Here is a 15,550-nt window from a genome sequence, read left to right as displayed (position 1 = left end):
CAGTCCAAGCTCTTTGAGGTATCTCCATATTGATTTCCATAGTGGTTGCACTAGTCTGCACTCCCACCAACAATGGAGGAGGGTTCCTTTCTCCCCACAACCCCGCCAACATTTGTTATTGTGTGATTTCTTGATAGCAGCCATTCTTTGTGGGGTGAGGTGGAATCTCAGTGTTGTTTTCATCTGCATCTCTCGAATGACCAGTGATGTGGAGATACTGATGTGTCATTTTCTCAAGAATTTTTTGGAGGGTGTCAGGCTTTGTTATATGAGCTATCCAGATAATCATCTATTTGCTAAAGGACTTGTATCCAGAGCATGTAAGGAAGCCTTCTCATTCAAATAATCCAACTAAAAAATGGGCAAAAGAGTTGAATGACCTCCACCTAGGGAGGAAAAAAAAAAAGACTAGTTAATAAGCATTTGAAAAGAAATAAAATAATTAGTCATTAGAGAAATGGAAATTAGAACCAGAATGAGACAACTTACACAGCCACTAGAATGGCTATTACTCAAAACAAAACAAAACTACTACTGGACAATATAACATATGGTTGAAACTGAAATTCTCACACACAATGTAAAATGGTATGACTACTCTGGAAAATAGTTTGTCAGTTTCTTTAAAAGTAAAGCATTAAAAAAAAAGTTAAATGTAGCATATGACCCAATTCATTTCATTTATAGAAATCAGCTCAAGAGAATGGTAAAATATATGTTTGCACAAAGATTTGTGTATCTGTTCATATTCATAAATAGATATAGAAACAGCTCAAATGCCCATCATTTCATACTATGGAATATTATTCAGTCATAAAAAGGAATAAAGTATTAATGCATGCTATAACATTGTGAACCTCAAAAACATTATGCTAATTGCATAAAATTAACACGAAAGAGGGCCAGGGATTTAGCTCAGTTACAACATGCTGGCCTCACAAGCAGCACAGGTCTTGAGCTTGATACCTGGTACCAAAAAAAAAAAAAAAAAAAAAAAAAAAAAAACAAGAAACAAAACAAAACAAACACAATTAACATGAAAGATGCATAAATATGATTCTATTTATATGTTAAGATAGGCAAATAGCCTATACTTCATGAAATGATGGAAAAAATTTTTTAAAGATGGGGCTGGGGATTTAGCTGAGCGGTTCGGTGGCCTGCCTTGCAAGCGCAAATTCCCGGTACCAAAAATAAAAAATAAAAAAATAAAAAAATAAATAAAGATTTTTGGTAGTGTGACACACACTTTGGTACTGAAAGCCAAATAACTGTACACTTATAGAGACTGAAGTTTATTATCTGTAAATTACATCTCAACAAAACTGTTAATATCTAATATTATATTAATCAAATTTAAAATACTGAGATCTTTTTAGTTGTATATAACAATGCTGAATAGGAAGTTTGGATTTAAGAAATGTCAACAGTTTAAAAAATAAATTGGTAAAATAGTGCAATCTGGAGTTGATTAATATGTCATTTTAAGTATTTACACTATTCTATATGTGGATCGTTCCCTTCCTATAAATAACTGGCACCAAAGGTAACTTTTCATTCCAATCAACCAAATGTGAATTGTTAGTCAATTAACTGTGCTAATAATCACATACATAACAATAGCATACTTTTTTTTCCATTTTATTAGCAGTAAACAAATTAAATGTAATTCCTATATTTTGATATTATCTTGTCCTAAATTCCACTATACTAAAAACAATCATGTAAGAAACTGTAGAAGGCTCTATTCTCAGTAGTCCTAAAATGTTTTCTAACATCCAATTATATACTATTGCTATAAAAACCGTTGTGTAGAGGAAGACAGAAGGAAGCAGAGGGGAGTACAAAAGGGTGGGAAGAGAAAAGGTAAGAAGGATTAAGATACGAAACATGTATGTACCAACTTCTCACAATGTATCTATTATGTATTATAAACATATACTAATAAAATTTTTAAAAAACATTTCATTACCTGCTCTCTAAAGATAATCACTGAAATGATACTTTGTTATTTATCTTTTTAGATATTTAAAAAAATCTTTAGGACTAGGATGTAGCTCAACACTATAAGTGCTAGGTTAGGATGTTCAAGGCCCTTAGTTCAAGACCTAGAGAATAGCAGAGAGAAACAAGACCTTTGAACATACATATACACAGGGAGAAACTATACTTTATTGGTTTTTTTTTCTTTTATAGAAATGCTGCTAGACTGCACATTTACTTTATCTTATTTTTTTCATGAAAGCAATAATTTTTCATGGAACAGTATTTTTAAAGGAGAACTATATGAATATGTACAGTTAATTTTTTTCCTCATTGAGTTTATTGGTACATTTTAGGTACACAGTACAGTTACAATCATCATTGGGATCTTGTACCTTTACATGATATATCTTGGTTCTTATTTTTTCCCCATATCCCTGCCCTCCCTTCATCCCCTCCACACTTCCCTATTTGAAAAGACTTTGTTTTCATTTTCTCGTATTTTTTCTCAATTTTTGATTAAATGTTTTATATCCTATAACTAAATACTGAAGATATCTCTCAATATTGCGACATCATATATAACACTAGAATTGACATCTTTGTGTTTGTTTCCATGCACACATGTACAGAACTTCCTGAGTGACAGGTGCTAGGTCATAATGTATGTGTTTCACTATCTCTCTCTCTCTCTCTCTCTCTTTCTCTCTCTCTCTCTCATTTATTTATTTATGGTACCAGGGATTGAACTCAGGACTTTGCACCTGTGAGGCAGGCGGCGGAACCACTAAGCTAAATCCCAGGTCCTGTGTTTTACTTTTTAATAAACAGTACCAAACTACCTCCAAAGTCATTTGTTTCTATTTACACTCTCGACAATGTGGTATAAGAAAATTTACATTCTAGCCAACATTTGATATTATTTGAATTTTTGCCAATCTGATAGGCAACTAGACTCAGCCAAATGTGTAAGGCAGTCAATTCTGGTCAAGCATGAAACTTGGACTCCAGCATCTTCCCATGATGTCAAGATAAAGCCTGGCAACTTCCCAACTATGAATGGTGATTTGGAAATTTACGCTACTGGCATGCCACACATTACAGCTGAGATTTAGGTCCCAGCCCATGAGTATGTCAGGGAGGGGCTACTTCCTCTCAAAATTTATGTTATGCTATCAAACTAAGACTGAAGCCAAAATTATGCCACATGATGTTGTTTCTGCATCTCTTTCTTGATCACAACAGTGAGCAGTTGGAGCCTGTACAATTCATGAAGTTTAAAAACCTCAAAACCCAAGGGTCATAATCTAGCAAAGAATAAAAATTGCCCTGTTAGACCTATGTACACTGACACAGAATGCATGAGCAATATAGGTGCCAGACTGGCTGATAATACTCCAGTCTGTGGGTTTCCCCAATGTATGTTCCTTCAGGTAGATACACTTGAGTTCTACTTGTCCAGTTCTACTTAGCTCTATAAAAGGACACAGAAAACCTGGCATCAAAGCAGGTTTCTATTGTGGCTTTCTGGAAGTAAATCAAATATTCAGAGACTTATTCTGACAGCATGACCATCACTGGAATGCCTGAAAACTAACTACCTGTGAGAATTACCCCTAAAGTCCCAGTGAATAAAACATCTGGGGAATAATGCCCAGATTAGAACTCCTTGGTTGTTATTAGTGGCCCTGGTAAGAGTTCCCCAAGCAGGAGCAAAGCCCACTGAAGGGACAACTAAACAATCCCTGATAAAAATTATATAGACACACAGAGAAATAAGGATGTAAAACAACATCTGGAAAACATTCTTAAAAAGAATAAGGGAGGAGATTTTTCTCTAGCATATATCTACACTATTATAACGTTAAATAAGGTAGATGTTGCTATCTCAGGGACAGAAATAGAGTAGTGGGAAACAGGAGCCCAGAAATAGACCAATGAATGTAAGGACACCTGGTTTATGATAGAACTGATATCACTGAGACTACTTGGCCTTTATATTGGGGGAATTAAATTGCTGCTTTATATTATGCCCCAAAACAAATTCCAGGCAGATTATAGACCTACAACATGAAAACTGAAATTATAATTATTAAAATACAAAGTTTAAGGGCCAGGGATTTGGCTCAGTGGTTCCGCCACCTGCTTCACAAGCACAAAGGTCCAACTTTGATCCTGGTACAAAAAACAAACAAGCACAAAGTTTATACTTGTAAGAAAATATTTATTGAACAAAGCAACAAAAATATTATTTCTACAATAAAAGATTGAAATATTTGACTATGTATTTACATTTAAAAGGTCTGTTCATCAAGAGACACCAGAAAGGAGAACAGGCAAGCTAATGTAAGGGAAAAGCTATCTGTAATACATACAACCAACAAAGTATGCACACCTAGAATGCATAAAGAACTTCTAGATATCAATGGGAATAAAGCTCAATAAAAAGCTGGTCAAAACTTCAACAGTTAATTCAATAGAAAGGATATCCAAGTGATAGCAAATGTAGAAAAGATGGCCAAAATTATTAGCAATTAGAGAACTACAAATCAAAACCATAATGATTTGACAAGGATGTCAAGATAGTTCAACGGTGAGTGAACAGTAACAAAATGGTACCAAAAACAACTGAATATCCACATGCAAAAAGAGTAAAGCTGGACACTACGTATACATATACAAAAATGACCTGAAAGTGGGTAAAAAACCTAAGTGTAAAAGATAAAATAAAATTCTTAAAACAAATCTTTATGACCTCGGATTAGGAACTGGTTACTTAGGCATAACACCAATAGCATAAGCAATCAAACAAAAAATGATAAATTAAACTTTACTAAAATTTGAAACTTCTGAACTTTAAACGATAGTATCAAAGAGAAAAGACAATTTAAAAACTGGAAGAAAATATTTTGCAAATTACATATTTAGGGACATTCTACCTAAAAATATATAAAGAGCTATTATAATTCAACAGTAATAAAGACAATCTAAAAATTTAATGGACCAAGACTGAGATTTCTCAAAAGATATGTATAAATGGTCAAAAAGCACTGAAAAAGATGGTCATATGTTAGAAACTTAATCACCAAATTCATAGAACAATGTTATTTGGAGTGATGGGGGTGCTTTGAGAGGTAATTAGGATCAGACAAAGTCATGAGGGTGGGACCCCATGACAGCATTAGTGGCTTTAGAGAAAAGACACTCAAAGTAGCTCATTAGCTCTGTCTCACCATGTGATGCCCTCCACTATGTTATGAGGCAGCAAGAAGGCCTTCACCAGATGTTGAGCAGACGCAAGCAGCATGCTCTTGACTTTCTACCTTCTACAAGTTAGCCAAATAAATGTCTACTGATTATAAATTACCCAGTCTCAGTAGAGATCTTCTCAACTTATGAAAGGGTAACATCCCAATAAGCCCATCATAAGCTGAAAATACTGTAAGTCAAAGATGCTTTTAATACATTTAACCAATCAATCATAGCTGAGTCACACAATGAACTGCACAGTTTACCCTCTTGGTTGCATACTGAGAGTTGTGGCTTATTGCTGCTGCCGCCGCCACCCACCATGAAAGAGTATCTGCATTTCATTACCCTAGGATAAGATCAAATTTCAAAGTAGGGTTTCTACTACATGCATACTACTTTCACTCCATCTTAAAGTTGAAAAACTTAAGTCTAACTCTCATAGACTGCCCTATATTTTGTTGCAGCCACAAAAAATGAATTCAGATGATGATTCTGTGGTAATGGCACAAGGACACTGCTTGTAGTAGTTCTACTTATAATTGCATAAAACAGAAGGTATCTCAAATGTCCATTAATAAGAGAATAAAAACATGAATTGATAAATTATCAAGGAACATTACTTCATAATTAGTACATATTAATTATACAAAAATAGTTTCATGACATATTTTTATATGTACACAACGTATTTTGATGGCACCCCCCTCATCACCTTCTTACCTCCTACCATCTCTTCTCTCTCCCTTTCCCCTACCCTCACAGCTCTCCTTCTATTTTTATGTCATCTTATTCTTTATGGAAATATAATGTAAGTGAACTGAGCTATAAGCAAAATCAGGGCAACTTACAACAAAATACTAGGCAAAAAAACCCCCACAACAAAGTGATTCTACAAAATGACAGAATATTCAAAACAAGGCAAAACTACACTTTACTGTTTAGGGATACATATACAGGGGTAAAAAAATCTAAGGGAAAGCAAAGAAATTACTAGCTTAGAAGAAATTACTAGCTTAGAAATTGAGCTAATCTCTTCTGGGGGTAAATGGGATTAAGTAGGATACATATATCATTTCTGGGGTTCTAGAAATGTGTTGCTTCTTAATGAATGTGCTCATTATGTGGGTTTTTCATAACAATTGCATATGTTACAAACTGTAAGTTTTATGTATGTTCTGTATGTACATTATCTTTCTCAATTTAAAAATTTTAAGATTATATATTCTCTACTGAACATGAAGTTCTAAATATGAGGTCAACTTTGTTATCAGGGATGTACAAATCAACTAGTCTTACATTTCATACTTGATTTGTCAGTTTCTAAGTGATTTGTTCAAAGTCTCCTGTGAATAGAACTTAATTTCCTATAGTTCACTAAGATTTTGTCTTATATATTTTAAGAGTACAGTATATTAGGTATATACAAGTTCATTCATATTATATTATTTTTTAGATCATTTCTTGGGTCAAAATACAAAATCTCATTTTGTTATTTTTAATTTTATACCCTGATTCCTATTCTGGCTTCTATTAATATTGCTATGCAGCAGCAAGTCAGCCTCCCTGAGATTTGAAATCCAGACAGTGGAATAAAACAACATGGGGAAGAAAAGAAGGAGTAAGGTGGATCCCCAGGACCTAATAAGTATCTGAAGGGAAAATTGGAGCCCACAGGGAAAATAATGACAGAATTCAATGCAGAAAGTGGAGGTGGCCAGCTGTACTTTCTTCCTGACTCATGGCTCATGGCATGAGAGAGGAGACTCCAATTTATAGAAACACAGCACAGGCAGGTGACTCCACAGGCCTCTAGGGAGAAATACACCAGTAGAATGGAACAGTAGATGCTGTGAGCTACAAAAGCTGGTGAGTGACTCCAGTCCAAGTGTCCTCTCTCAAGAAAGGTTGCCAGATACTATTTTAAGGAGAGGCACCTTGAACCTGGGAATCAGAGCACCCGTGAATTGGCTTCATCTCAAAGATCCCAATGACTGGGTGAGGGACAACTGCAGGAGACATCCAGGGTTAGGGAGCCAAGGTCAGGCCAGCAAGAGACACCCAGAGTGTTGTAAGCTGAGTGACTCAGGCCTCAACTCTACAACCAGAGGCCACCTGTGGAGATGAAAGCACCAGAATGAGCACCCCACCTTATTCCTACTGCAGGTTTGTTGAGATTATCCAGCATCTCATTCTAATCATACTGTAGGTCTGCTGGGATGATCCAGTACAGATCAGAGCTCTGTCTATCTCATTTGTCTACCACTGACAACAGAGACAGCCCCTAAATTGGACACTACCACAAAACTACAGATCCCAGAAGACAACCATGGGCTTGAAATCACAAAGAAATCTCTTTTTTCTTTGATTTTGCTTGTTTTTCCTTTTTCTTGATTGCTTTTTTTTGTTTTTTTGAGTAAACATTTTTAATTTATTTGCTTTGTTTAGTTCTTATTTTTATTTTTTTTCTTTCTTTCCCTCCTGTCTTCTTCATGGGCCTCCCAAAGCTCGGGTAATCTTCTTTGTCCTTCAGCCTTGCTCTAACCTCTTTCTCTTCTTTTAGTTCTCTTTTCTTCTCTCTAATCTCTTTTAAATTTTCTCCCAAGAGTAAAATCACTCTACTGAGAGGGTATTTGGTGTATGTAATTTTTAATTTGTTTTAGATTTTGTTATATACCTATAAATCATGCACCTATGGTTAAGGCTGGCAAATTAAGTTACCAGTTTGTCATTTTCTAGCCTGTGCTTGATACTACTGTTATTACTGTACTACTTTATCCAAGGTGACAGCTGTTGTAATAAGTTATTCCTCTTGTATGACAATACTGAGATTGTCTCAGGGTCATAAACAATACCGTAATCCCGTACCAAAGAACTGGGTGCTAGGCCAAATAGTAGCAACTTCTCATCCCTACTAAAGTGAAGCAGAAGGATCTTGGAATATAATCAAAAGCCAAAAGTCACTACACATAGAAGACATCTCTGAAAAATAGTCATTTTCTAAGGTTATCTCCATACTATTATCAAGCTATCTATATCATAAGTAATTTACAAGTATTAATACAGAAAAGCAAATGTGAAAAGTAGACAACATGAAGACACAGAAGCGAGATGCAACCTCAGACCTCCAGCTTGCCCAAGCCAAATACAAGGGGCAATGAGGTGGAAGAAATTAAAAGCTACACAGGTAAAATTTCTGAAATGATAGCAGTAGAAGTAAGAAAGCAGATGAGTAAGTCTTTAGAAAAAAAACAAATCAATAATGATTTCACAGATAACTAAATAGACAATGACTGTAATGAAGGATATAGTATGTGAATCTAGAGTAGACACAGATAATAAAATAGAGGACCTTAGGAAAGACATGGAAACTATGAATGCCCAACATAGGAAAGAAATGTAAGTAATGAAACAGATAAGTAGGAAATTAAAAATTCTATTGCAAGTATACACACAGCAGAATCAATGTGAGGACAGAATATCAGATCTAGAAGACAGGTTTACTGTTAGTGATCATCAAATGAAAGAATTCTTAAAAACAGCAAGTAACTATGAAAAATCAATCCAACAGCTGCTAGATGATACAAAGAAGAATGATATAAGATGGACTGGAATCAATGAAAAATCAGAAGACAGCACAAAGGACATAAAAAACTTGTTCACAGAAGTAATGGCAGAAAACATCCCAATCATGAAAAAAGAATTTGACATACAGATAAGTGAGACATACAGAACTCCAATTAACCATTATCAGAAAAAGACTAGACCAAAGCATGTAATAGTCAAGAAACTCAACATAAGAACAGAATATTAAGAGCTGTTAGACAAAAGAAACAAATCTAGCTCTATTTGTAGACAAAATGGATTTCAAGCCAAGACTAATCAGAAGAGACAAAGAAGGTTGCTACATATGTATTAAGAGAACAATCCAGGAGGAAAAGATAACAATCATAAATATATATGCATCAAATACCAGCATACCCAACTATGTAAAACAAATATTAACAGGCATGAAACATCATGCCATACTTCCAAAACTGTTATACAGATTTAATGCAATCCAAATCAAATAACAATAGCATACCTCACAGAACTAGAGAAAAAAAATCCTAAAATTTATATAGAGCCAGAAGAGACCCAGAATAGCAAAAACAATTCTGGGCAACAAAGGCAAGGTGGTAGCGGGGGGCATCTGAATCCCTAATACCTAATTTAAAGTTATACTACAAAGCTACTGTGATAAAAACAGCACCTACTGTTTGTACTGACACAAAAGCAAACCTAAGGATCAGTGGAACAGAATAAAAGATGCAGAAACAACCCCAAGTGTATTTAGCTACTTTATCTTTGACAAAGAGGCCAAATGCCTTCATGAAGAAAGACAGACTCTTATAAATGATCCTAAGAAAACAGGCTTTCCACATGACAAAAATTGAATCTAGACTCATATATCATCATGTACATAAGATCTACATATGAAAACAGAAACAATCTGCTGGGAGATAAAAAATTTAAGAATTAAGAAGCATTTGCACAGCAAAGAAATCACCAACACAGTGAAGAGACAACCCACAAAAATGGGGAATAATTTTTAAGTAGCTACTCCTTAGACAAATGACTAACATCTAAAATTATATTTATAAAGAACTCAAAAAAATCAGACCCCCAAAAAATGAGAACCAAGACCTGTCATGTAAAGGTACAATATCCCAATAATAAATGCAATTGTACTGTATACCTAAAATGTACCAATAAACTCAATTAAAAAAATAATCAGACCCCCTAAATTTAAAGACCCAATCCAAAAATTGGCACCTAAAATGAATAGACACTTCTCAGATGAAGAAGTAAAAACAGAAAATAAATATATGAAAAAAAAAATGTTCAGCATCACAGGTCATTCAAGAATGGCTATCACTCAGAAATCAAACAATAACAAATGCCATCAAGGATCTGAGGGAAAAGGAACTCTTTCTTCTCCATTGCTGGTGGGAATGTAAACTGGTATAACCACTGTGCAAATTGGTATGAAGATTCCTCAAAAAACCGAAACTATAGGTTCCATTTGAGCCAGCTGTTTCCCTTTTAGGTATCTACCCAAAAGAGTTAAAAGCATAATATCACAGCAATATATGCACACCCATATTTATAGCAGCACAATTTGCAATAGCTAATACTTGGAAGCAGCCTAGATTCCCAACAATGGATAAATGGATAAAGAAAATGTAGTTTTTACATACAATGCAGTATTACTCTACTACAGAGAAGGATAAATTCAAGATATTTTTAGGTTAATGGATGCACCTTGAAACCATAATTTTAAGTGAAATAAAATGGACATGTTTAAATATTGCAGCATTTCTCTTGTGTGAGAAACCCAAAAGGTAAATAAGGAAAAAAATGGAGGACAGAGTTTGGGAAGTAGGAAGACAGTGTTCAAATAGGAAGGGGAACAAGGGAGGGAACAGAGGAAGAAGGGGAAAGGAATAGAGATTTTTAAAAAAGAATAGAAGAAAAACAATGGAAACAAAGTTTTGTAAATAGGAAAGGGGGAAAAAGTTGAAGGGAGGGGAATATTTTTTTTAAAAAAGGAGAATTAATTATAGCTAAAACTAGAGAGACTTATGACAAAGTATCAGACTTATAGATAACCTCTATCAAAGAAAGAATCTAAATCCAGCAGGTTCAATCATTATTGAATTCAATAATTCAATCATTATTGGAGTGACTTTCACTCCAGCCTGCCATTTCATTCTAGTATCCTCATGCTTAGATTATGCATACTTTAATTTCTTAAAAGTTTTGTTTATTCTTGCCTAGAGGCTGCCAAAGTCCAACGGTCATACAAATGGAACCAATGACAAATGTGCTAGACTTTTTTTACCGGGATCTACCAGATCAACCTTGTAAACAGCTCATAACTGCTAAACTAAACAATATGACTTCTATCTTGGATTCTGAAGTTCCCTAGAACTTCTCCTTTATCCTCTTTGTGGGCTATATTCATAGCAATCCTGCTGACCTTATAATTTGGGCCACATATTCTTAACTGTTTCTTTGGTTTTGTCTCCTCCAGACTTAAAAGCTATGCATCTGCCAAGATGACAATGCCAGGCACATACTGAAGTCCTTTAGAAAGACCCCCTGTGAGTAGCTCTTAACTGCTGATCACAAGACAACCCTCTTCAGCTGGAAGTAGTCAGAGCTATCTTCGCCCTTTGCCCCCTCACAGAAATTAGGGGTAATTCTTAGGAGGGGGGAATATTGCAGATAGGTAAGTTAATTAGATATCTTGTAGGCAGTCAGACAGGGCTGTCCTCAAGGAGCCAACACAGCAAGGAGCCAACGTGGAGGACAATCAAGTCACATTCACTGAAGGCCAGAATTGTAAAAGAAGTGTAACTACTGTACTTTTGTGCTTCCACTGGGGATGCAGAGATTGATACTCCAAATAGATTTCAATAACCTGGGTAGGGGGCCAAGGTCTTAGCCCAGCCTTTCCAGGAAATCCTTGACCCCCACCCCACCCTTACTGAAAATCCTTGTACACTTGGTATGTGACTTGCTCCCCCATTTGATTCCCATTTAATAAATATTACCTGGGTGACTGTACTTGTAATCTTATTGGTTGGTCATAGTTTTGCCCCAACTCATGCCTTGTAATTTTCCACTGGGTCTTATAGTTTTGTCCCACTTTGTACCCACCTCAACACATGGCTTTGCTGTATAAAATATCTTGGAGAAGTGGGGTGAGCAAGCAACCCACTTTCCGGCCCCGCTTCTGTCTCTATTAGAAGCTTTCTTTCCCTCAATAAATTTTTTCTACTTAAAAAAAAAAGAGAGAGAGAGAATTAAGAAATATTGGGCCAGGGATTTAGCTCAGTGGTTCCGCCACCTGCCTTGCTAAGCACAATGTCCCAAGTTCGATCCCTGGTACCAAAAAAAAAAAAAAAAAAAAAAGAGAGAGAGTTTACATGCTGGTACAAATTCCCTATAATGAATGTGATCAATATGTATGATAAAATGTACTAATAAAAAAGTTAAGCCAGATATTTAGCTCAGTGGTACCGCGCCTGCCTTGCAAGTGCAACATCCTGAGTTCCATCCCCTGTATCACAAAAACAAAACAAAACAGGGTCAGGGATTTAGCTCAGTGGTTCCGTCACCTGCCTTGCAAGTTTAAGGTCCTGAGTTCAATCCCTGGCACCAATAAATAAATAAATAAAGTTAAATTTTAAAAATAAATAAAATTTATGTAGAACCGTAAGAGACCCAGAATAGCAAAAACAATCCTGGATAACAAAAGAAAAGTAGGTAACATCACAATCCCAGACTCGAAGTGATGAAAACAGCATGGTAATGGCATAAAAATAGGCACGTAGATCAATGGAACAGAATAGATGAAGCAGAAACAACCCTAGGCAATACAGCTATTTGATCTTTGGCAAACAAACCAAAAACATAAATGGGAGGAAAGATATTCTTTTTAATAAATGATGCTGGGAAAATTGAATATCCACATGTAAAAGATTGAGTCTAGATCCACATATGAACTAAACTAAAATCTAACTGGATCAAAGATCTAAAGGTTAAAACAGAAACACCTAACCTGCAGGAAGATTAGACAGGTGCAACTCTTGAAGACATAGACACAGGCAAGGACTTTTGAACAGAGCCCCAAAGGTACAGAAATAATACTGAGAACCAACAAATGGGATCATATCAAATTATAAAGTTTTTGCACAGCAAAGGGAACAACTAACAGAGTAAAGAGACAACCTAACAGAATGGGAACAAAATTTTGCTGACTATTCCACGGAGGACTAACATCAATAACTCAAAAAAACTGGAACCCCCAAAATAAAAGACCCCATCAAAAATGGGCAAGTGAAATGGACAGACACTTCTCCAAAGTACAAATAGCCAACAGAGACACAAAAAAAAAAAGTCCAAAAACTCTGGCCATCAGAGAAATGCAAATTAAAACTATACCGAGATACCATGTTACCCCACAAAGAATGGCTATCATCAAAAAAATCTAAAAATAACAAATGAAGGTGAGGATGTAGGAGGAAAAGGACTCTACACACATTGCTGGTGGGAATATAAATTAGTTCAACCACTATGGAAATCAGTACGGAGACTCTCAAAAAAACTAAAATTAGAAATTCTGTATGATCCAGCTATTCCACTCCTAGTATCTTCCCAAAAGAGTTAAAATCATATTATAGGGATACATGCACTCCCATGTTTACAGTAGCACAATTTATAATAGCTAGATCTTAGAAACAACATATGTGTCCATCAACAGATGAATGGATAAGGAAAGTGCAGCATTTATACACAATGGTATACTATGCTGACATAAAAGGAAGATAAAGTTGAAGCATCTGTAAATAAATGGATGCAACTTGAGACTATAATGTTAAATGAATACACACACACACACACACACACACACACACACACACAGATCAAAATAGAAGAGAGGAAGCAGGGAAAAGTTCAAATACAATGGACCCTCAAATTACAACCGGCCTGACATACAAACAATTGGGTTAATTAGGTTAACGGAAGATTCATCTGCCTCTTATCTGCAGTGTGTATCCAGGTAAACATCGAGATCTCAGCTGTACTGACTTAACACCAACTTGAGTTACAATCAGCTCTCGAGAACTGATACAGTTCATAAGACAAGGGTCCACTGTACTAAGTTATATTCCATTGTTTTAAAAATATTTCAAGATATATGCTCATTAGTTTCATTTTACAATAAATATTTATTTTAGTTCATTGAAAAGAAAGTTTTATGTTATTATGTTTGGGTTTCTTTTTAAGAATCTTTTTTGGTTTGTCTTACACTGGGTAACTACTTTGAATATAACAATACACCATGTAATAACTATTGTTATTCTCTTATTATTTGTTATGAAAATGCTTTATATTTTTATAAAGTTAAGTGCATGGAACACAATCAGCTTTAATTAGATTCAGTGCTCTGCTATTTCCAAATGATTTGAAGGATGAATCAGGCTTCCCCTCTGAACAGGGCTTTAGTACTGAACAGTGGCAGATTCTAGAGATCTTTATGTTATTTTTCAGCTTTCCATGCCATGTGAGAAATCTCTGTCACAAAATTAAGCTCTAAGCTTTCTCAGCTATAGAAAGGAGTCTTTTTACTCACTAGATTCAGCCAAAGCATACTATACCTCTAAAGATCTCTCTCTCCTTACTGCCCTTTTCCCAAGCCTCCAAAAAACTTGCTAAAGTATACTTGGCAATGTTATATGTCCCTCAGACTTCCAGAATGATCTTAGGCATATAAGTCAACTTAGGACTTTAACATTCTCTTTTACAAAAATAAAGGATACACAGGATGATTCTTAATTCCCCTTCCAGCTCTCATATTTAATTAACTGCCTGATGATCTGTAAGTATTTTTTGTTTAATATCAGTCTGTTAATATAGTATTAGCGGGCCAGGGATTTGGCTCAGTGGTTCTGCTGCCTGCCTTGCAAGCACAAGGACCCGAGTTCGATCCCCAGTATCCAAAAAAAAAAAAAAAAAAAAAATTAGCAGTCATAACCTATTAGGTGCATATACAAGAGCTATATATTTTTAATTGTTACCTGGAATCTTATAATATTTTTAATATGGAAACTATCAAACCTATCTGTAATGTAGGGATCGCCATAAAAATATTCATAAATATTTATGAATAAAAGTTAATTTCAATGAGAGGTATATTAACTTGCAAATAGAAAATAAATAAGGTGAAGACACTTACCCATCATCAGTTTCTTTTAGTAAACGACTAGCAATTCGGATCAACATGCAGTAAGCGAACTGTGATTTGAGACCAGATTTAGTAAACTTATTTAACATCTTGGAAACAGCAAGACGATCATTCTTTCGAAGGTGGTACAATACTCCCAATGCATGATACTGAAAAACAAAAAAAAGAACATGGTACATGGACTAGAAAAAAGACAAAAAACCTCCATGAAAACAGAGTAACATGTAAAAAAAGATGTTTCATAAGAAGAAATTCAAGTTAAATGCATATAGATACCTTTTTCATAGTGAACTAAACATAGGCAAGACTAATGATTAAATTCTAGCAGGTTCAACTAAACCCACACATACTGAAATCTAAGACTTAACCAGTGTTGCAGGTCTCATTCATCCATACGTATTTATTCTGAGACAGGAACTTATTATGTTGCCTCAGTGGTGCTGAACTCATGGGCTCAAGTGATTCTCCAACCTCAGCCTTCCAAGAGGTCTAACTATAGGTTGGCACCACTATGCCTGTTTA

The 15,550-nt window shown here is 35.2% G+C and overlaps 1 protein-coding gene across 1 annotated transcript in view; it reads right to left on the bottom strand.

Moving 5' to 3' along the window:
* Copg2 (COPI coat complex subunit gamma 2) overlaps window positions 1-15,550 on the bottom strand; it is a 136,216-nt gene that overhangs the window by 79,435 nt on the left and 41,231 nt on the right. The window contains exon 9 of the mRNA XM_010633522.3: window positions 15,020-15,177. Coding sequence (XP_010631824.1) covers window positions 15,020-15,177 — 158 coding nt within the window. The remainder of the gene's footprint in view (window positions 1-15,019; window positions 15,178-15,550) is intronic.

This window comes from Fukomys damarensis, unplaced genomic scaffold, assembly GCF_012274545.1.
Source record: "Fukomys damarensis isolate Sample0158 unplaced genomic scaffold, DMR_v1.0_HiC HiC_scaffold_4, whole genome shotgun sequence".
Classification (NCBI taxonomy): domain Eukaryota; kingdom Metazoa; phylum Chordata; class Mammalia; order Rodentia; family Bathyergidae; genus Fukomys; species Fukomys damarensis.
This window is presented reverse-complemented; position numbering and strand designations above follow the sequence as displayed.